The sequence below is a fragment of the Pan paniscus genome, chromosome 15 (assembly GCF_029289425.2).
Source record: "Pan paniscus chromosome 15, NHGRI_mPanPan1-v2.0_pri, whole genome shotgun sequence".
NCBI lineage: Eukaryota > Metazoa > Chordata > Mammalia > Primates > Hominidae > Pan > Pan paniscus.
In genome coordinates, this window is record NC_073264.2 from 81,584,577 (window position 1) to 81,609,181 (window position 24,605).

Here is a 24,605-nt window from a genome sequence, read left to right on the forward strand (position 1 = left end):
CAGGGTTCTTGAACTTGACCATTGATCACAATCATCTGGAGGACTTGTTGTAACACAGATCGTTGGCGCCATCACCAAAGTTTCTGAATCGATAGGTCTGGGGATAGCTAGAGAATATGTAATTCTAACAAGCACCCAGATGATACTGCTGCTGCAGGTTTTGAGATCACCCTTTGTGAACCATTGCTTTCAGGAATCATTGAACAAAAGGATATGTATCTTCCTCACAAAACTATGATTTACCCTCAGTGGAATCTAATCCGTGAGTTTACATGCATTTAAAATTAAGAAATGAGCAATGACCACCACTGTTAATTTGGAACAGTCAAACTAACCTCACAAAAGACTTCTCCAATGGAAAAAAATGGGAAACTCTTTCCACGGTACACACTGGCTTTATTGGCTGTGGTCTTGGTCAAAGCACAGAATGAACCTTGGCCAGCAGCATGAGGTCTCTCAAGCTGCAGCTGTTGGGCGGAGGCTGCTCTGCCAGTGACTCTGGGCAGGAAGTGCCTCGTTAGAACTGTTGCATCTATTTTACTCAGGCCAGAGGGGGGGGGGGAAAGAAAGAAAGAAAAAATCCCTAGGTTTCTCCAAACCTCTTTTAATGCCACCTTCCTAAAGCCACCGTGTTAGATGGCTTTGCTACCCATCACTGTTTCACTTCTGGTAACTAACAGCTTGGGGTTCATTATGATGGGAAGTTTCAAATATGCTAAGTATTATAAATCAAGCCTGTATCTTCACTCACAGTGGAATTAATGACAGCACAAATAAAATGAAAATCCAAAATGACAGACAAGCACAGGGCACCCCGGCTGAAAAACATCAGAAAGCCCATCACTTTGCACCCAGATCCAAACTGCTAGCCAGCAGTCTATAAAGAACATGAAGGATTAGTGCAACTTTCATCAGAAATGTGACTTTATAGTGAACATCAAGTTCAACAGGACTTCTCACAATGCTTCTTTCCAGGACCCTGCATCACATAAAGGATGAAGTGCTACCACAGTTTTTTCCTTCCAGTAAACAGTTTAAAATGTGTGTTATTAAAGGCAACCCAGCTTCCTCTGTGTTCATATCATTTTACAGAACTCCTGCCATCCTTCATTCCCTTATCCAGCTAAGTGCTGAGCAACAATGGACAAACAAAATCTAAACTAGCATAACCACTACCCTAGGGATAACACTGAATAAGAGTTATGCAGTATGATCTGATAATAGCTGGCTTCAAGAGCTAAGAAGAAAAGGGGGGAAAAGCTTGTAAAGGGGATATATTTGAAATTGAAATTTTAAAACAAATGTGCAACTGGACACACATTTTGGGAATTGCCCTTTTGGCTATAAGGTGATGAAGGTGATATGAATAGGTTCTCTGATATATGAAGTACATATAAATACTGTATTAAAAATAGCTGTGTATTATCACACAAGGATGAAGAATAATGATCTCATTTTACCAAGAGAAGCCTTTCACACCTGGTTAATAGACCAGGTCACACCTTAAGAAAAATAACAAAAGCGTTTCATGTATTAATCTCACTAACTCTGCTTGCGACTATCCTGTTATCTTAAAATACATGCACAGGACAAGTGAGCACGACTCTAGCCCACAGGCTGGCCCTAATAAAGGACAGAAAGTTGCTTCTAAAGATCACTGAGGAGAGGACTGGATACCAGAGAAGGATATCAAAGAGAGAGAGACTGGGAGAGATGAAATATTCCCAATAGAAATATAGTATCTCAAGGACAAAGAGATGTACTGTTTCGAAGTACAAATTTTCACATTATTGGCGTAGTGTCTTGTACTTTTGAAAGCCATTTGAATGCTTGGTGGCTTCAAATGATTCACAAGTACACCTGACTCTCAATTTAAAAATTTGTAAGAAAAAAACAAAAGGAAACTGTGTAATTTAATGGAAAACCTCATATTATCAAAATTAAACTTGGCATTTTTTTAAGCAAGTATGATTTTAAGAAAATATTAAATCGTTATGTAAAGAAGATTGTAAGCTAGTGACTAAGGAACATTTATCCTACTTTCCCTCAGAATATTTTTTTACTTTTAGATTGTAACATCTGAATTGTTGGTAGTTTAGTATCCACTAGTTTTCTTTTAAATATATATATATATATTGCTTCAAGCCAGTATTCTGATCTTTATTTCCAATTAAGTATACAGCTAAGATGACACAGAGCTCCAATATCTAAGGATAAATTGTAACTTTAATTTTATTTAAATAATACCAGTCAAACTGCTTCACTAAAAGAATAAAAAATGAGAGGGCGACAAGTTGTGGGGTCCTATGGGGCTACAAAAGATAGACTTTGCAGGACAGTCTAGCATATGCCTGTTTGAGAAAAAGAGAGCATTCGTCCAGAGAATGGCAATTGGCAATTGTGTAACTTCAGTTTCCCGAAACATTGCAAGTTATCCTCGTAAGTACAGGTGATAAATATTGCAAGGCTCTGTTTTGACGACACTAGCATTTCCCACCCCCCAACATTCTCATTTATGTGCTCAAAGACATTAGGTTCTACATTGTAAAAGCTGGAGGCCATCAGATGATATATTGTTTCAAACATCTTCCTGAAAGGAAGCTAACATGTAGCTATGTTTAGAAATCCACTATATTCCTGTAGAGAGCAAGGTCAAGTTCACATCCACAATCATCACAGGGCTTTGCACCCACGTCAGAATCCAGCTATGTTAGAGAAGAAAAGATGCCCAACCACAGAAGTATCCCTAGGGTTTTAGCCATAAGAATGGCCAAAGACATATGCAATATAAATCATTTCCTAATTGGCTGCCCCTGAAAAGAAATGCAGGGGCTACAAACCCTAGACTCGGCCCTTACAGTGTGGGTCGAACACTTACTAGACTTCAGCGGTCAACAATAGGGGCTATCCTGGTAAAACACTAAGGGTGACTTGTGCTGGGCTTGAATTTAGGTAGGATATGGTCATAGGCATAGCTATAGCAGGAGAAGCCAATAGGGGCAGATGAGGGCCAGATGAGGTTAGAACTAGAAGGTGCGGCTGGTTTCACCAAAGAGCAGATTGGTTTACTTTGTTACTAATCAAAAGCTACGGTGACTTTTCTGAAATTTGCTTGGGGGCTTGGAATCTAAAGTTCTGCTTTTCCATGTAAGCATTTCTTCCAGCCTTAAATTAGATGTGTCGTGTTTTGTAAGGAAATGAAACTAAATGGAATCTTTCGTGGTTTAAATTTCTTTTGTCAAATAGGGATAAGTTGATATGTTTCTATTGCTAAACATTTGAGAACTTAAAAGCTGAAAGATGGAACTATTTTCATATCAAATTTTGGTGCATGAAATGCCTTTATATACAAACTTTCCAAAATTTCCTTTCCAGCTAAGGTTCATAATTTAGTTTTGATCCAAGAAAACCAGATGCTTTCGTGAGAACAGCTTCCTCATTTGAAGGCCATGAAAATCACAAATTTTCTGTTTTGTTTTAAATTGAGAGAAAACACTGGAACAGTTTGTCTGGGGAGGGGGTGTAAGACTCTTGGAAAATTACTCAAAGATCATTCACATTCTTGGCTACCATAGGATGTGTTGTTGCATTTATAGTAAGAACAAATCCTGAGTAAAACAATTTGAGGTATTTATCTCTTCCTAAAAAAAGAGTTTGCTAAGTAAATGTGCCATCTCCTTATATGTAAGAATTTGGTCCCATTTTAAACACAATGTGTTATCTAACTACAAAATTCAATACAGATTAGAGAAAATGTTAACAACTACTAAATGGCTCTACATGTACTTTGCATATCACTGAACTGAGACTCAAAATGAAAAATGCATTTACCATACTTGAAAGGAGAAAAATGAAGAAAAGTAGCTTCATTTTCCTAGTTAAGTAGGTAGGCATTTTTTATACATGTAAACTTTAAATGCTGTATGCATACTATTTTATTAAGCTATAGATTTTAGCTCTTTATTAGTAAAAATAGGTAGGTAAACCATAACAATAAGAAAAGTTAGTGGTTCTGGGAAACTGGGTGCATAAAACGTTATATAACCAACTGGTTTTCAACCTTCCAGTCAGACACTAGTCAAAGAAATAATATGACCTTAGCCAATGGGAAAAACATTAAGCCAGATTTCTCCCAGCTGTGTTTCTCCCCCTGTAGCCTTCAGCAACTTCAATGGAAGTTTAGTGTGTTTAGGGAGAAAGATGGCCAGAAGAATCAAAATTATTAAACCAAAAAGGTCAACCTTCAAATTAAGTATTGGACCAGGCTTACTGCAGAATAAAGTTTATCCTTCCCAATGTCCCAGTGCTACAAGCAATATGGTGCACCAGCTACTATTCAAACAGGGCTGATATCACATGTAATTGAGGCTATCCTGCCAAAGGGGTGAGTAAAGGAAAGAAGTTGTTGGCTTTAAAATGCACAAATCAAGCTATTAATGTTTCCTTAGCATTCTTTTTGATTTCCAACTTAAGGGTAGGGTAACTGCAAGAGATAGGAAAAATCCTCAGAGGAGACAGGTCCCTGGATTTAATTCTATATAAACAGGAGGCCAAGGAATTTTGACAAAATTGTTGTTCACAAAAAGTTGACTTTGCCTTTGAAGTTCTAGTGTGTTCCATATTTAAGTCAGACACCTTCATTCATCCAACAGTAGCACAGAGCATTCAATAACATGATATAATGGCTTTTTTTTTTAGATTTAAAAAGTTACTTCATAAGATTCCTCTCCATTCTGTTATAAAATCACTGGCTACTATGTTTTCAAGCATTTCTCAAGTAAATAATTTGAGTTACTTTACATTTTCAGGTCTAATTGGTTCGGTGCAATTTTTTTTTAAATGACCATAGATGCACTAATAATGGTTTAGATCAGTTCTTATTGAAGAGAATGGACTGCATGAAGGCCCTACTAATACATAAAAGAAAAAGTTATTTAACTAACATTTATCCATGGGATTTAAATAAAACCTGTTGATTTTCCCTCATATTTTCTTCTCTGCTGGTTATTTAGGACCAAGGAGATAAAATACTTTGATGTTGGTCAAACCATCAATGGAAATACATTCTCAATACTTTAAATATTACCATAGAGTGATATAGTTTATATGGATCACCAAGACTGTGAGTCACACCACACGGGATACTCCCGATATATCCTCATAATGCTCATTAGTACATTACATTGCTCTGAGAATTCCTGAAGTTAGACAGAAGAAAACCAAATCTGTTGTCTAACCCCAAATTTCTCCAGCTAGCCTGAACAAATCACTCCTGTTTTCATGTAATTCCTGATGCCAAACTAACTTTGTGACATGCATATCTGTTTTTGTATCTCATTTTTTCCTCCTAGCACAATGACTGGCATATAGTAAGCACTCGATAAAAGATTTTTGAAATGCATACATGATAAAAATGCATAGCTATACTGTCAGGTTACATAGCTTGTGTTACGCAATTTTTGGATGTCTTCATGTTCTAAAGGAAGAGTTGCATTCAAGTTCATGGAAAGAGACTGCCATTTTTTTCTTCAGTACCATCAAATATGGTAAGTTAGGACAACATACCTTGAGCGGAAGCATCTTTATGAAATGTGAGAACTCTTAATGAGCAAGTGTACTTTAACAAACACAAAATGTAATGCATATTACAAAGGTATTGCTTTATTGCCCTTGTCTATGCAGAATCCATGACCCAATAGGATTCAGTTCCTGAAAGTTTACTATTACTTAGCATTTAATATAAATCCTTCGCCACTAGGAGATCAGCGTGTAAAGGGAATACGTTCTTAGACACTTTGATGAAAAAAGTTGGGATGGTAGAAGCAGATAGTACCAAATTATACAAGATTATATATAAATCTCATGGACAAAGGAGTTTGGTGCTATGATTTTAGTCACAGTAAACCAAAGACGGTCCAGGATATGACTGAAATGATCACAGTAGGATATTTGGCCACAAAAAGACAAATAAATAAATTGTGCTATGAATTCTTTACAGTGCTCTACAGTTCAGATATCATTTATGAATTCTTTATTGCTATTAAAAATGGATGATTGGAAATAATTTTCAGCTACGGTATGCAGTTGTGGACTGTTAAGATGATAGATATAAAAGTCCTGAGCATTTATAAAATGGACTGTCTAATGTTATATATGCACATCTCCACATGTTATAACACATGATAATTTATTAGGGAGAAAGCATTTTTCAAAAAATCAGTTGTATATAAATGCTCCCTGAATCTAAAGTGCTGGCAACTTTTGCCTCAAGGGAAACTCATTTTCCTTCTTTTTAGCCAGTAATTTTTAAAAGGCCTCAATTAGAAATCCAAATTTTGGTTGGGAAAATGTGACTGACCACACTTGAAAAAGGAAAATACAAAGTGAAAAAATATCATTCTTTCTGTGCTAGTATAAGTTGCAAATAAATTAGCTGCACATCATTCATGAGCTGATATTATTTGGATTGGTTTACCATTCACAAGGACCAACAGTATTGTCACTTTTGTCAATGTTTGGCAATACCAAAGAGCCAAAGCTGCAGGTATGTCTGTTAGATAACCTGGGCCAAATTGCTGTAAGAATAGAGATGTTATTATTTGTAACACACTCATGTAAAATAACAGATTACATTTGCTTTTTTAGCTCTCATATTCCTCTTTTTTGGGTTGTGAACTTGTTCCATTCATTGTGGCATCTTCCTTGTTTGAAGCTGAATCTGGAGCAACAGTTCTTTTGGTAAATGCTGGCAAGGTAAGAAGAAAAAGAAAAATAAACCTAGGTGAATATAAAACTGGCCTAAAAAATTAATTTTGCAGAAGGTAGTTAATGTATCATGGTATTTGTTCGAGTTTTCTATAATTAAACTTCACATGGACTAACAGACCTCCAAGCTAAGAATAAATACACTCAATTTATGACATTTAAAAAAAACACATGAGAATTAAACTTTTTATTTTATTTGAAGAATACCTGAGAGTAAAAAGTGTGTGCTTCGTCAGGATACAATGATATAAACCACACCGGCGTGCACGTGCACACGCACACACACGTGCACACTCGCAAAGAATTTTAGAGGCAGAAATCTTAAGGGCTCCTTTTTATGGAATCCTCTTTATTACAACTTCTAGTCTATTGAAAGTAGACCTGGAGTCTGTGTTTACTGTTCTTTTACTATCTCCTACTCCTCGTCTGAGCTATAGATGCCTATATCCAACTGTCTGTGTGAAATCTTCTCTCCTTATCTCTACTCTCTGATGCCTGCTCATTCCTTACTCTTCTCCAACTTGAAAAATGATATACCCGTCTGCCCAGTTTCTCAAACCGTGGTTCCTCTCTTCCTTTGTCCTGTCTGATCCATCCATTCAGTTTAAGAGCGAGCTCTAATGACTCTCCCTATCAATTTCACCTGAGTCCTGATTCACACCATCCCCATTACTCTCATCAGCCCCCAAGTCACCATTGTCTCCCTTTCTGTTTTCTTCTTGCTCCCTTACGATCCTTTCTCCACACCACAACCACAGTTACCTTTCTGAAAAGTCAATCAAATTACGTCATTCTCCTGCATGACTCCCTCATCCTGCCCTTAATGGTCGCCCAGTGAACTCAGAATAAAATCCACACATCTGACTGTGGCTGCACCCTCTCACTCACTCGCTCAGTAGCCCGTATCTCTAAGAGACCATGGCCCTTTCTTCTCCGGAGCTTCTGTACTTTTTGCCCCTACTATCAGGAAGATGCTTCCCATCCAATTTCAACTCAGCTGCTGCTTCTTGCCATTCAGGTTTCAGCTGTAACCTCCTCAGGGAGGCAGATCCTGATCACCAATCTAAAGGAGTGCTCCTGTTCCTGGTACCTTCTATCATTTCACCTTTATAGCACCAATCACCATTTTAAATGATTTGTTTACTTGCTCACTACTTGTTTCTCCATGACATCACCTTGCCTGTCCTGTTCACTGCTGTATACTCCAGAACTGAACACTGGACATGGTACACAGCCTCCTAGTAAATACTGGTTGAACAAGTGAATATAGTTGAGGGATTTTAAGATGACAGCCAACTGGGGATTTTCTAGCTGGTTTCTGGAGCGCCTCTAGAGAGTACCTTGTCAACTTGCAAAAATCAGAATTCAATTATTTAAAAATATCCGGCGTTTAACCGATCAGTAAAAAATACCTGAACCACTGTCACATAAAATAAATCTGTAATCACATAAAATAAACCTGTAAAATGAGAGAGACAGAGAGACTGCACTTTCATAGAATTAAATCCTTTAATGGACAAGAAACAATTTTATTGCCTTTATCAGTGTCCTAGTGTTTTCATTGCCATTAATCTTTGGCATTTTACTCTATAAGGCTGAGGACAGGTTACATATGAAGCATCTTTTCACAGTTAGCCGGGTAGACCTTGAAGTATAACACAGAAGTGAAAATAGTGTGCTATTCTTGCTGTGGATAAATTATTTTTCACCCCACGGACTTAAACTACCATTAGAGGCACCTCAAAACACAAAGTGAGAATACTAACTTTTCTTTTTATAGCAATGTAAACTGAGGTAAGAAAGTGAAATAGTATTTTTAAGCATCTTTCATTAATCTGCTTTTCTAAGAATATCAAATTATCTGTAAGATTCACTTTCAACTCCTATACTAATCCTTAGATAACATATTTTCCCCATGAAGAATAACAATTCCTTCCTTTTGGGCTTATTTATTTTAACAAACATTATGTTTTCAAACAGTTTTAGATTTACAGGAAATTTACAATCTGCATTTATTTTTAAAATCTGGTTTGGAGACACCAACTCCACAAAGATGAAACATTTTAGTCTTAAAAAACTAGAGATTTCTAGAAGTCATCAGATTACCATGGACCTCAGTGAAATCTGGTCTGGTCCCAGTCCTGGGATGTGATGGCTGCATCGTGGAGTTGTGTTCCTTTAGTCTAAAAGGAGCTATACATAGTGACTAGTGGTCAGTTGCCACTTTTGAAAAGCAAAAATGACAGTTTCAAAAGCTGACATTATGAGTCTCTTACTAAGCCCCCACTGTCTACAGGCTGAAGGTAATGGAATCCAAGTCTTCTAAAAGAGTGTCCTGACTCACGGCCATAACTTCCAGCAAGCCAGGATAAATTTGGTAGTGATCATGCCTTTAAATAATGGATTTCTGTGTTCCTATTTCCAATGGCAATATAAACTTACAATTTATACATTTCTTCCCTTCTTCCTGGCAGAAGGAATCTACCTTTTCTTGAATTGACCTGAACTACACAAAGCTGACATAAATTACTTCTTAAAACAAACTTTCATTAATGCTGGATCACTTCAGAGACCACAAATTATGCAGTATTTTCCCATTTCCTTTGTTTTTTCCATGGTCAATGATTCTATGCTTTAGTTTGGTCACAGTTTGACAGGGCATCTAAGTCAGCAGAATGAATGCCTTAGCATCTACAGCTTCAACATAAGGGCCTCACTCAGTACAAATTCTGACTAGAGTAAGGAGCTGACTGTTCTGTGGGCCCAGAAACTCATGTCTGCCTAAGGACCTATGACTATCCACTCCCTATATCTCTATACAGATCTAAACTGCTCCAAACTCCAAACCCCAGCTTTCATGTTCCACCTGAGACTTAACAAAAAAATTAGACATTTACTAGTCAGACATTAAAGCTGGGGTTTTCTCAGTAACACTCGTCTTTGTAAGAATCATTTTTAGCCAAAGTGTATATACACATATCAAATAATACCAAAGGGTTACATAGAAAAACAGGAGTTTCTTGTCCTACCTCTCCGAATTCCACAATCCCACTCCCTGAGTCAGCTATGATCACCTCTTCCAGTTTTATTTTCTGTATTTATTTCATTTTTGTAAAACATGGAGAAGCCTATATTGCTATTTTCTGATTTATATTTTTAGACATTATCCACACCCACCCCCTTCTCCTCACCCCATACTCCCAATATAGTTACATATGAGCTTTTAGTTATATGACTGTTTACATTATTATGACTAAATATGGCTCATGAAACATAGTAAGGATACTATGACAACATTTCTCTTCTTGTTCATTTTTTCCTCCTGGGTTTATTAATTGACTCTTGTTTTAATTTTATTTCTTTTTATTTGCTCTTTCTCTGTGACCATCTTGCTTCTAAGTGCTCAGTTAGATCTGCCATATGGCCACTAGTAGTTTTTTTTTTAAGTGTTCAATTGTATCAGATATCTATCAGCTTTTTGTTTCCTGCAAATTTTCTGGATAGAATCTTTCCTTTCTTCCTTCAGTGTGGCAGAATTGAAAAAACATGAGTGTCCAGATAAAAAGTAGCTAGAAGAATAAATAAAACAAGACCCACACTGAGGCACATCATCACAAACTCACTGGGGTGAAAGAGAAGATCCTAAAAGTTCCTGGAGCGAGGAGTAGAAAGGATGTGGTAGGGTAGGAAGGAGGCGCAGAAGATGACTTCAAAGGAGTGACAGTCTTTATCTACGAATGAAGGATTTTTCAACAACAACATTGGATTTTGGAGGATAATTGTTCAATGACTTCAGAGAGAAAATCATTTTCAACTAGAATTTTATATAATGGAATAAATCTACTTTTAGAAATACAAACACTAAAAATATTTACCTCCTTTTCTTTCTTTTCTTTTTCTTTTTTTTTGTAATGGAGTCTTGCTCTGTCACCCAGGCTGGAGTGCAGTGGCGTGATCTTGGCTCACTGCAACCTCCGCCTCCCGGGTTCAAGCGATTCTTTTGCCTCAGCCTCCCGGGTAGCTGGGACTACAGGCACCCACCACCACGCCCGGCTTATTTTTTGTGTTTTTAGTAGAGATGGGGTTTCACCGTGTTAGCCAGGATGGTCTCGATCTCCAGACCTCGCGATCCGCCCACCTCGGCCTCCCACCTCCTTTTCTTTGATGTGCTCTTGAGGTAGGAGGTGGGACTAGACTCCAAAGGCAGGGCTTCGACACCTGCCCAAATTGAGGACTAGCTAAAACGGGTCTCAAGCAGAAGCACCTCTCCATAAGACACGTCCACAAGTGTGCCTGTCAGTTTATCATTGCCACGGCAACACGACACACCTGTCGTCATTTTCCTGGCGAAAACCCAACAACCTGGAAGTTACCACCCTCATCCCAGAAATTTCTGCATAAGCTGCTCTTTAATTTGCATATAATTAAAAGTGGTTACAACTGTGAGTGCAGAACTGCTTCTGAGCTGCTGCTCTGGGCACACTGCCTATGGGGTAGGCCTGTTTTGCAAGGAGCAGGACCTCTGCTGCTGCTGTACACTGCCGCTTCAATAAAAACTGCTGCTAACACCACCGGCTTGCCCTTGAATTCTTCCCTGGGTGAAGCCAAGGACTAAGCCTCAATTTGGGGGCTTGCTTGTCCTGCATCACTCTCATAAAAGAAAAGAGTGAAACAAGAAAGAGGAAGGTATAGGATCTGGGCGCACGGGCATCAATATAGGAAAAGAGTGAAGGACAATCTCAGGATGGCCGCTGTGCAGTGGGTGTTTGTTGGGTGGGCCTGGCCACTCCTGGCCTCTTGTTCTGTTTTCTCTGTTCTCTCAAGACTCACATGAATCATCTATTGCCCCTCCTGAATTGCTTTTCTAAAAATTTTATCTTTTCTCTCTATTGTCTCATTCTCTTTTTCTTCTCCTTTCTTTGTGGTTATTTCACATTGTTTTCCACCTTTCTGGTTTTCTTTTCTCTTTATGGCAATAATATTTTAAAATTCTGACACCGCTTAGTCTGTGTCCCTTTTTCATAGTATTTTGCTCTTGTTAAATTTAGTGGATTTAATATTTTCTCTTATCTCTCAAAGGGTATTAATGATATTCTTTAAAACATCCTCTGTTCCCTGTATTACTCATTTGCCGTAAGTTCTGTTTTCCTCTTTGTTGGTCTCGGCATCTCTTCTTTTTAATTCTTCAATTTAAAGGGAGATTAAAGAAAAATTACAGGACAATTTCTGTAACTGAGCTGAAATTTTGCTACAAAAAATGAAGTATTCAGGGTAATCCTAATGTTTCTCACTGCTAATGTGCCCCATTATTAAAAACAGAAAACTTAAGGCTTATCAGAAAAGCAAATAAGAATGTTTTCTAGAAATAATTATAACTCAACTACTTGAAAGTAATTAATCATAAGGTAGCTATGATTAAATTTTTAAAAGTATTTTTGAAAATATGGGGATAGGTCTGGGAAGAAAATCATAAAACAAACTTGTACACGAGAAGAATAGTAAAACATAAGACTATGGATTAATCAATTAATTAATTTACTAATTAATTAAACTAATGAAGAGTTTTACTTTTTAGGTTAAATTTTTCAGTTAGATTTTACAATATAAACTATAATAAATGTTTTCTTTTTCAAATTATGCTCTTGATATTTTTTCCTATTTAACTTTATTTCCTTTTCAGCCAGTGTATATCTATAGAAACCTATAGTTGCTTGTGAGAAATATATCTTAGAGAAATGACCACAATTGGTCATGAAATGCTAGTGTCGAAACCTAAATACAGGTTCTTTCACTGCCTATCAGAGTACTAAATACAATTCCAAAAATCTTGATGTTTTCCATTTAATGTCTTCTAACCACTTCCCTCTAGGTGCCTTTCTAGGAAGGCTTATGAAGGTCATAATGGCAAAAGTAACAGCAGTATAACAAAGACCTCTGTTTTCACATCATGGTGCTGTTTATCTCCAGGCTCTTGAATGTCTGACTAATTGGGACACTGTGATGTTTCATGGTGTGAAGTCCCTACTTCCACCTCCATGCTTGTTTATATTAGAAGGACTTGGAGAAAGTTTTCCATTGCTAAATATGAAAGAAAAAAAATTTGGCCTATGTGTATATCAAATTCTGAGGTGCCATAACCAACTTGAGGTCCATATTGAAGGGTGGTTCTTGGCTTATGTAGATACAAAATCACTTGGGAAAATGATTAGGACAGGAAGACAAAATGCTCAGCATTTAGACTAAAATAATCATGAAATAATGAAAAACCACACCACTTATCAGAAATTGATAAATATTTATTCAACGAATCCATGAATATAAACCAGCAAAAATAAGAGTTATCACCTTTGGATTTGACCTACTTCCTAGTGGCTTATTTTGGTATTTTATTTTACAGCAATATAGCTATTTTAAATGACAGAATTATCAAATTTAATGTATAACCCTACAGGCCCATGGTAAACTGAAGAGCAAAATTACTACCTAAATAAAAATCCATTAAATAACATTTGGATCCCAATAGTTTAGATAAATGCGGACTTAACAAAAACAACTTATATGTATATTAATTGAATATTAGTTGAGTATTTACTATTTGCCAACTACTATATAGAGTGCCAAGGAAACAGTGGTGAACAAAACAGGCACTCCTCCTATCCTCAAGATATAAAGAAAAATTGTAGCACACTGTGGGTGCTCATAACAGAGACTACACTTCAAACTGTGAAGCTTCTTTAAGGAAATTACATATAAGCTGAAACTTGAAGACCACATATAGGAAGGAAGGGAGACGGCAGGGATAGATCGTGGCAGATGGCATTTTGGGCCAATGGACTCATACCTTGTTGATATTGATGATGACATTTATCAAGATTTACGAAATATTCACAGAGTGAAATCTAGCAGTAATAGTATTCTTACTCTTTGTACAAGATTACATATTTCTCAACATTTATATGCAAAGAACTTCAATTTTTTGATAATTTGAATTTTATTATAAAATAACGTTCTTTACTCATTCATCCATAGTTACTGGCAATCTCCAAACGAAAAATTTGCCTAATTAAGATTTTTACCTTGGGTGGTTATTTAAGTTATTCTGAGAAGCGTAAAGTCTAAAAAGGAGGGATTCTACATATTTTTAGCAAACTGTGTACTATTATGAATATCCTTGAACACTTTTTGTATGATTCATGAGGATTTTCTCAGACTTATGACTATTACTATCATGTACTGGCCTTAAACTAATTTTCCCATGTGTTGCATTTTCTTAAATCTAATTTAAAAATGGGTACAAGACTTCATTACTTACAGTTCATGTATGAAAATCTTGGACTAGACAGGAAGCGACTGTGATCCTGCCAAGAGGATGAGTGATCTAACCCATGAGTGTGGGAACCTTCCAGAAAGGTTCTGTCACCCTAAGGAAAAAAAAGGCACAGCATTTCAATGATTACACAAGGTATGGACCAAGACTCATTTAAATGTACTGAAGCTGAAATTAAATCTTAATATACAAGCTATGTTGTACATGCACAATTTAATATAATTATAATCACTGTAAAAATAAAATATGTGCATGTTAAGGATAACTTGGAAAAAAGAAGAAATCACCCATTGCTATAGCAACATGACATATTTCTTTCCAGTCTTTTTCCCCCAAGAATAGAATTTATAAAACTTTGTGTTTAACTTAAACTTATGCTATAAACATTTTTGAAGTCATTATTTATCCTAACCTTTAGCTTATGAGTTACTCTTATACTATCTAGTGGATATACTATGTTTTACTCAGCCATATTTTATTGGCATTTAGGTGGCTTCCAATGTTTTACTCATATACATAACACTGTGAGAAATATCTTTAAACATATAACCTTTTCCATATTTAGGACTATTCCTTATGACAAATTCTTATGAAAAAATACTGGGTCAATAAAAATAATTGGATGTTTTAAAATACATTTAGCTAGACTGCTTTCTAGATTATATTCATCTTCTCACTCATTTAATAAATATTTACTAAATGAAAATGAACCCAGAAAAGGTCCTTCTCCTCATGTATTATATGAATGTGTCCTTCTCCACTTCTTTCAGCTATAACTTTAAATAATTTTACTAATAAAATAGATTTAAAATACATGTTTAATATACTTTCCTTTAATAAACAGTAAAACTGCACTTTCTTCCCATGAACGCTTCCTACTTATTTGCTGTACGTGTGTTTTTTTTCCTTCTTTCACTCATTCATTCATTCACAATAATTTATTGGGCACCTACTATGTGCTAGGCTAAGAGAAAGCAAGACATTGGGGTATACAGTCAGAAAGCCTTCAGGCTTGCAGAAGAGAAAGGTATTAAACAAATAAATGATATAATAAAAACTATAAGTGCTATAAAAACAGGTAATAACAGGAAGAACCAAGTTTAGATTTAGGATTCAGATAAGACCCCTCTGGGAGGTGACAGTTAAGGCAATATTTGAATGTTGAATATGAATCCACGAAATCAGCCAGGTGAAAATGTATTGGTGGGGCATGAGAAAGCGGAAGGTGAGGAGAAGGATCAGGGAGGGCAGTCAGGGAATGATGTTCCAGACTCAAGTAAGTGTGGAGGTGAGAAAGAGTTTGGTGTGTCTGAAGAACTGGAGGAAGACCCCACAGCTTAGGTACACTGAGCCTGGGGGAAGCGATTACAGTGAGGTGCAGGGCCATGCTCAGGATTTGAAACTCTTTTTTTTTTTTTTTTTTTTTTCAAGTACAATCAGAAGGCAATCAGGAGTTTAAAGGAGAAGGATGACAAGCTTTATTTTATTTTTTTTTCAAAGATTACTTGGGCCTCTGTTTGGAGAATGAATTGAAGCAGCACAGGATTGAAGGATGAATATCAGTTAAGACCATAACTGAGGATAACAGCAGGGTTCTAGGGAGATGAAAGAATCAAGAAATGTTGGCAAAAATTCCATATCTGTGGGTTAGGTGGCCCAGAAAGATTTCTCAAAATATGGTCCCAACATGGAGTAAGGCCTCGTGTAACATGACCATCTGATGAATTAGCCATCCTTCTCTATACCAAGTACCGACTTTATATTTTATTTCTGTGTCACATACAATGTACGTAAGTGCAAAAGAAAGGGCAAACATTTTAAAAATATTTTCAACAGCTCCATATATTTTGAGCCAAAGGCACGAACATAATCCTCAGGTGGTTCAAGATCATTAGCCTTCATGTTCCAAAGGGAGATGATATAGTTAGGGTATTTTCCCATGCCCCAATCTCATGTTGAAGTGTACTCCCCAGTGTTGGAGATGGGGCCTGCTGGGAGGTGGATGGGTCATGGAGGCGGATCCCTCATGGCTTGGTGCCGTCCTTGCAATAGTGAGGGAGCAACCAGGGAGATCTGGTTGTTTAAGTGTGTGGCACCTCCCCTCACCTCTTGCTGCTGCTTTTGCCATGTGAAGTGCCTGTGCCCGCTTCACCTTCTGCCATGAGTAAAAGTTCCCTGAGGCCTCCCCAAAGCCAAGCAGATGCCGGTACCATGCCTGTACAGCCTGCAGAACCGTGAGCCAATTTCTTTGTAAATTACCCAGGCTCAGGTATTTCTTTACAGCAACACAAGATCAGACTAATACAGGAGGTTAGCTAGATTTAAGATGAAGATCCTGAAGTTTTTAACCAAGGGATTTTCAATTTTCACTAATTATGGGAATTTCATAAGAAACTCGAAGTCATTCACTGCAGGATCTCTGGAAAGGAAAGGATATACATTATGCCCCAAATGTATTCCAACAACTACTTTAGAATGAGCTGACATTGGGCAACTAGAGGCAGGTAAACTAGCTACTGTAGGTTCAGATGTGACATACTACAGGTGTGGCTGAAATTGCAAGATGTATAGATGAAGAAGAGGGTTATGAATTCAACCAATGCTAGAAATCTCCACTGAATCATGGTTTTGATATAAATCATGGTTTTGAAAGAGAAAAGCATAATAAATGGTTTCCCTCTAAAAGATGCTTTGATGATTATAGGCCAATAAGGGGAAAGCAAACACACACTTTTACTCACTAACGCCACAACTGAGAAAGACAGTGAGAGGACAGGAGTAGAGACACAGGTTTGAGTATCTTGTTGAAACAGATGGTGTAATGGTGGCCTCAAAATGCGCCTACCAGAGGAAGGATGAATTAAACAAAGATATTTAAATACTATTCATTCTTCCTAAAAGGCATGGTTTTAAATTTCTAAAAAAAATTCAACTGGTATCAAAGCATTGGTTATGTATTTTCTATTTAGGGAAAAATAATAATTTAATTTTTTTTGTTTATTTTTGAGACAGAGTCTCGCTCTGTTGCCCAGGCTGGAGTGCAGTGGCACGATCTTGGCTCACTGCAACCTCTGCCTCCCAGGTTCAAGCAATCCTCCTGCCTCAGCCCCCGCTAGTAGCTGGGATTACAGGCATGTGCCACCACGCCTGGCTAATTTTTGTATTTTTAGTAGAGACGGGGTTTCGCCACGTTGACCAGGCTGGTCTCGAACTCCCGACCTCAGGTGATCCACCTGCCTTGGCCCCCCAAAGTGCTGAGATTACAGGCGTGAGCCACCGCGCCTGGCCTAATTTAAATTTTTAATGATGAAGCCAGTTACTTGGCATATGACAGTCAAAATATGGCACTGACATATTTCATTCTAGCAAATTTAAAAACTATGGAAAAATTCAGGAGAAAAATTATTCAAACATTTTAAAATAAAAACTTATTAGCAAAATTTAAGGATACATTTTCCCAGGTCTTACTTATAAATATCTGTTTGTATGGAGATCACCTTCATTGATGATTTTGTTTCCTATTTTTTCATGGGAATTTTCTCTATCATGATCATCATTATCATTATCAGGGTTATATAGTATTTTATTTTACTAATTTCCTACTGTTCAAAATTTACAATTGATTCCAGTATTCTCTGTTATAAATAATCATTTGATAAACATCTTGGTACAAAAACTTTTGTCCATATTTTTATGTATTTAACATAAATTCCTAGAATTGAAATTACTGAATGATACATTTAAAGGCTTTTTAAAATATCATTTTCATTTCAGTTGAAAAATTTACTGGTAGAGTAGTAATTCATAACATTTACTAAACATATGTTGTTAAAAATTATTTTAAAACTTTTTATGGGTACAGCACAGGTGTATATATTTATGGAGTACATGAGGTATTTTGATACAGGCATAGAGAGTGCAATAATCCTGCATTAGTCTGATTTCACACTGTGATAAAGAACTACTGGAGACTGGGTAGTTTACGAAGAAAAAGGGTTTAATTGACTCACTGTTCCGGATGGCTGGGGAGGTGTCAGAAAACTTACAATCATGGCGGAAGGAGAAGGGGAAGTAAGGACCTACTTCACATGGCACCAGGAGAGAGCGAGCATGGGAAACTGCCACTTTGAAAACCATCAGATCTTGTGAGAACTCCCTCACTATCACAAGAACAGCATGGGGAAAACAACCCCCATGATCCAATGACCTCCCATTTGGTCCCCGTATACCTAGAAGTGGGATACCTAGCTGGATCATATGGTAGTTCTATTTTTAGTTTTTTGAAACTCCTCCATACTGTTCTCTACAGTGGCTGTACTAATATACATTCCAACCAACAGTGTATGGGGGTTCCCCTTTCTCCACATCCTTGCTAGCATTTGTTATTGCCTGTCTTTTGGGTTAAAAGCCACTTTAACTGAGGCGAGATGATATCTCAGAGTTGTGATTTACATTTCTCAATGATCTTGAGCCCATTTCCTACACCTGTTTGCCATTTGTATATCTTCTTTTGAGAAATGACTATCCAGATCTTTTACCTGTTTTAAAATCAAATTATTAGATTTTTTTCCCTATGGAGTTGTTTGAGTTCCTTATGTACTACAGTTATTAATCCCTTATTAGATGGATAGTTTGCAAAAATTTTCCCCCATTCTGTGGGTTGTCTTTTCATGTGGCTGATTGTTTTCTTTAATGTGCAGAATCTTTTTAACTTTATGTGATCCCAGCTCTCCAGCTTTGGTTGCCTGTACTTCTGGGGTATTCCTCAAAGTCTTTGCACAATCCAATATCCTGGAGAGTTTCTTTTTTCTTAAAGTAGTTTCATAATTTGAGGTCATCTATGTCTTTAATCCATTTTGATTTGAATTTTATATATGATAAGAGGTATACATTCTAGTTTCATTTTTCTGCATATGAATATCCAGTTTTTACAGTAATATTTATCAAAGAGACTGTCTTTTCCCCAATGTATGTTCTTGGAAACTGTCAAAAATAAGTTCACTGTAAATGTACAGATTTTTTTCTGGGCTCTCTATTCTGTTCCATTGGTCTATGTGTCTGTTTTTATGCCAGCAACATGCTCTTTTGGTTACTATAGCTCTGTAGTCAGGTAATTTGAAGTCAAGTAATGTGATTCCTCCAGCTTGGTTCTTTTTGCTCAGGATGGCTTTGGCTATTCTGGGTCTTGTGGTTCCATAAAAATTTTTGGATAGTTTTTTCTATTTCCATGAAGAATGTCATTGATCTTTTCATAGGAATTGCACTGAATTTGTAGATTGCTTTGGGTAGTATGGACATTTTAACAATATTCTTACAATCCATGACCATAAAATATCTTTCCATTTTTTTGTGTGTGTCCTCTTCAATTTCTTATATCAATGTTTTATAGTTTTCATTGTAGAGATCTTTCACTTCTTTGGTTATGTCTATTCCTAGGTATCTTCTTTGCGGGTATTGTAAATAGGATTCCTTTTTTTGATTTCTTTTTCACATCGTCCACTGTTGGCATATAAAAATGCTACTCATTTTTGTATGTAGATTTTGTATCCTTCAAATTTACTGAATTGGTTTATCAGTTCTAACAGCTTCTTAGTACAAGTAGAAGATCATATCATCAGCAAACAAGAATAATTGACTTCTTCCTTTCCAATTTGGATGCCCCTTATTTCTTTCTCTTCTCTGATTGCTCTAACTAGGACTTCCAAGGCTATGTTTAATAGCTAGTGAAAGCGGGCATCCTTGTCTTGTTACAGATCTTAGAGGAAGGGTTTTCAGTTGTTCCTCATTCAGTATGATACTAGCTGTGGGCCTGTCATATATAACTTTTATGGTGTTGAGATATGTTCCTTTTAAAATCCCTCTAAAACCTGAGTTTTTTGAGGGTTTTTTTTTTTATCATGAAGGATGTTTATCAAATGCTTTTTCAATATCAATTGAAATGATCATATGGATTTTGTCCTTCATTCTATTGGTATGATGTATGACACTGGTGGATGTGTGTATGTTAAACCATGTTTGCATCCCTGGGCTATTATGAATAATCTTTTTAATAGATTATTGAATTTGGTTTGCTGGTATTTTGTTGAAGATTTTTTTCATCAATGTTCATCAGAGATATTGGCCCGTGGGTTTTTTTTTCCTTTTTTTTTAATGTGTCTTCTTCTGGATTTGGTATCAGGGTAATACTGGCCTCATAGAATGAGTTTGGAAGTATTCCCTCCTCCTCTATTCTTTGAAATAGGTTGAGTAAGATTGGTATTAGTTCTTTAAGTGTTTGATAGAATTCAGCAGTGAAGCCATCAGGTCCCAGGCTTTTCTTTGCTGGGAACGTTTTTATTATGGCTTCGATCTCATTACTTGTTATTGGCCTATTCAGGTTTTGGATTATTTTCCATGGTTCAATCTTAGTAGGTTGTATGTGTCTAGAATGTATCCATTTTATCTAAGCTTTCCTATTTATTGGCATATAATTACTCATTGAAGTCTCTGATGATCCTCTCTGCAGTATCAGGTGTAAATTAGCCTCCATTTTCCTCTCAGATTTTATTTATTTGGGTCTTTTCTCTGTTTTTCTTATTCTGGGTAAAGGTTTGTCAATTTCATCTTTTCAAAACAACAACTTTTTGTTTAGTTGATATTTTGTATTTTTTTCATTTCACTTTCATTTATATCTACTCTGATCTTCATTATTTTTCTTCTACTAATTTTGAGTTGAGTTTTCTCTTGCTTTCTGTTTCTTTAAGATGCATCACTCAGTTTTTTATTTGAAGTTCTTCTGCTTTTTTGATGTAGGCATTTATTGCTATAAACTTTCCTCTTCGTACTGCTTTTGCTGTACCCCAGAGGTTTTGATATGCTACGCTTCCATTTTCATTTGTTTCAAGTAATTTTTAAATTTCTCTTAGTTTCTTTACTGATCCACTGGTCATTCAAGAGCATACTGTTTAATTTCCATGTGTTTGTATAGCTTCCAAATTGATTTCTAGTTTTATTCCCTTGCAGTCAGAGAAGATACTTGGTTTTTCAATTTTTTTGAATTTTTAAAGAACTGTTTTGTGCCAAAACATATGGTCTATCCTTGTCAATGATCCATGTGCTGAGGAGAAGAATGTCTTCTGCAACCACTGGATGAAATGTTCTGTACATATCTATTAGGTTCATCTGGTCTATACTACAGATTAACTCTTATGCTTCTTTGTTGATTTTCTATTTAGACAATCTGTCCAAAGCTGAAAGTGGGCTGTTGAAGTCTTCAGCTTTTATTGTATTGGTATCTTTCTCTCTCTTTAGCTCCGATAATATTGGCTTTATATATCTGGGTAATCCAGTGTTGGGTGCATATATTTTTACAATTGTTATATCCTCTTCCTGAATGCACCCCTTTATCATTATATGATAACCTTGTCTTTTATAGATTTTTGTTTAGAGATCTATTTTTTCTGATATAAGTATAGCTACTCCTGCTGTTTTGGGTTTCTGTTTGCATGAAGTATCTTTTTCCATCCCTTTATTTTTAGTCTACATATGTCTTTATAGGTGAAGTGTGTTTCTTGTAGGCAACAGACCATTGGGTCTTGTTTCCTTTTTCAATCCATTCAGTCATTCTGTGTCTTCTGATTGGAGAATTTAGTCTATTTACATTCACTGTTATTATTGATAAGCAAGAACTTACTCCTGTCATTTTGTTATTCATTTTATGTTTGTTTCCTGGTCTTCTTCTTCCTTTCTGTCTTCCTTTTTGTAAAACTCTGGTAGTATGTTTTAATTTCTTGCTTTTTATGTTTTGTGTATCTGTTGTAGGTTTTTTGATTTAAGGTTATCATGAGGTTTGCAAATAACATAACATGTTATTTTAAACTAATGATAACACTTCAAGAACAAGCAAACTAACAAACAAGCAAAGAGAAAACTAATAAAAACACTTTAACTTCACCCCTCCCACTTTTAAATTTTTGTTGTCTCTATTTTTATCTTACGCCATTTATGTCCTGAAAAGATGTATTTATTTTTATTTTTGATTGGCTTATCTTTTAGTCTTTCTACTGAAGGTATGAGTGCTTTATACACTGTAATTACAGTGTTATAATGTTCAGATTTTTCTGTGTACTTACCATTACCAGTGAGTTTTGTACCTTCAGATGATATGGTATTGCTTGTTAATATCCTTTTACGTCAGATTGAAGGACTCCCATTAGCATTTGTTATAGGACAGGTCTAGTGTTGATAAATACCCTCAGCTTTTGTTTGTCTGGGAAAGTCTTCATTTCCCCTTCACATTTGAAGGATATTTTTCCAGGATATACTATTGTAGCATAAAAGTTGTATTCCTTCAGCAATTTAAATATGTCATGCCTGCCTCTCCTGGCCTGCAAGATTTCCACTGAAAAGTCTGCTGACAGATGTATGGGAGCTCTTTGAATGTTATTTGTTTATTTAATCTTGTTGCTTTTAATTTTTTTTCCTGATACTTCACCTTTGGGAGTTATATGTTTTGAGGTAGTCTTATTTGGGTTAAATTTACTTGGTGTTCTATAACCTTCCTGTACTTAAATATTTATATCTTTTGGTAGTTTTGGAAAGTTCTCTGTTATTATTTCTTTGAAAGACTTTCTACTCTAATCTCTCTCTCTCTAGCTCCTCTTTAAGGCCAAAAACTCTTGTGTCTGTCCTTTTGAGGAGAAGACTAAGCTCTCTTTTTTAATCTTGCCCAAATTCCTGTCTAAGGGGTCTGGAGAGTTGTGCCCTACAAACTATACATTCTCATCAGATGGGTTTTATTTAATTCTATATATCGTGACTTACTTTCCAATCTGACTCTGGCATAACACTACAATACAAGGAAGAAAATCAAAATATTTTACCCCAAAACATGTTTTTCTGCCATATCTTGAAATGGCCCTGCAAAGCCATCCTTTGTGTGGGAAAATCTGCGTCTGTGAAGAATCTCTATTAACATAGCTAGATCTTTTTCTTCCAGGCCCTCCCAATCCTGAAGAGATTAACTAAAAGCCTAGTACCTTTTAACGATCTGAATAGGAAATACTTGTCATCTATTGTCTCTAAGGGCAGCCACTATAAGACTTCAAAAAGACCTTGGTCTCCACAATCTTTTATCTTTACCTGAATATTTCCTTTCTATTGATCCCAAGTCTTTAGATAAACTCAATCAATTGTCAACCAGAAAATGTTTAAATTTACCTATAGCCTGGAAGCCCCTGCTTTGAGTTGTCCCACCTTTCTGAACCAAACCAATGTATTTGATTGATGTCTCATGCCTCCCTAAAATACATATACCAAGCTGTACCCCAACCACCTTAGGCATATGTTCTGAGGACCCTCCTAAGGGCTGTGTCATGGGCCACGGCCACTCATATTTGGCTCAGAATAAATCTCTTCAAATATTTTACAAAGTCTGACTCTTTTCATCAACAGAGGCTATTTTCTAGATCTTATAGGTGTACTTCATTATTTTTTTTGTCTCCTCTGACTGTATATTTTCAAATAGCCTGTCTTTAAACCCACTAATTGTATCTTCTGCTTAAGCAATTCTGCTTTTGAGTCACTCTGATGCATTCTTCAGTATGTCAATTAAATTTTTTAGCTCCAAAATTTCCGCTTGATTTTTTAATATTATTTCAATCTCTTTGTTAAGTTTATCTAATAGGATTCTAAATTCCTTCTCTGTGTTATCTTGAATTTTGTGGTGCTATTTAAACAGCTATTTTGAATTCTCTGAAAGGTCACGTATTTTTGTCACTCCAGTATTGGTCCCTGGTGTGTTATTTAGTTTGTCTGGTGAGGGCATATTTTCATGGACGGTTCTGATGCTGGGGGATATTTGTCGATGTCTGAGCCCTGAAGAGTTGGGTACTTATTGTAGTCTCGGCAGTTTAGGCTTGTTTGGATCCATCCTTTCTGAGAAGGGTTTCCAAGTATTCAAAGGGAATTGAGTGTTGTGATCTAAGTCTTTGGTCCCTGCAGCCATGTCTGCATTAAAGGGCACCTGAAACCCAGTATCACTGTGACTCTTGCAGACTCATAGAGGTATTGCCTGGTGGTCTTGAATAAGATCCATGAGAATTCCCTGGGTTACCAGGCGGAGTCTCTTTTTCTCTTCCCCTAATTTCTGCCAAATGAATGAAATCTCTCTCTCCATGATAAGCTGCCTGGAGATGAGGGAAGGGTGATAGAAACATCCCTGTGATCATCACCACTGGGACTCTGCTGGGTCCATGATGACTAATGCCTGGCTGCTGGTCATGTTCACTCAAGGCCTGTAGCTTCTTCAGTTAGCAGGTGGTGAATCCAGCCATGCTTGTGGCCTTTCCTTCAGAGTGGTGAGCTCTGCCCCAGCCCAGGGCAGATCCAGAAATGCCATCCAGGAGCCAGGGCCCAGAGTTGGAAACTTTATGAATCTACTTGGTGCTCTGTTCTACTGAGGCTGAGCTGACACATAAGCCACAAGACAAAGTTCTCCCTACTTTTCACTCTCCTTTCCTCATGCAGAAAGAGT

At 36.6% G+C, this 24,605-nt stretch overlaps 1 protein-coding gene across 4 annotated transcripts in view; it reads right to left on the reverse strand.

Annotated features, from left to right (window-relative positions):
- Positions 1–5,639: 5,639 nt before the first annotated feature.
- Positions 5,640–24,605, reverse strand: part of CEP128 (centrosomal protein 128) — a 447,679-nt gene continuing 428,713 nt past the window's right edge. For all 4 annotated transcript variants that reach the window (XM_057299772.2, XM_063596092.1, XM_034937939.3 and 1 more), the window contains 2 exons: positions 14,078–14,186; positions 5,640–6,745 (listed from right to left, as the gene is read on the reverse strand). In XM_057299772.2, the coding sequence (XP_057155755.1) occupies positions 6,642–6,745; positions 14,078–14,186 (213 nt within the window). In that variant the 3' untranslated portion in view covers positions 5,640–6,641. The remainder of the gene's footprint in view (positions 6,746–14,077; positions 14,187–24,605) is intronic.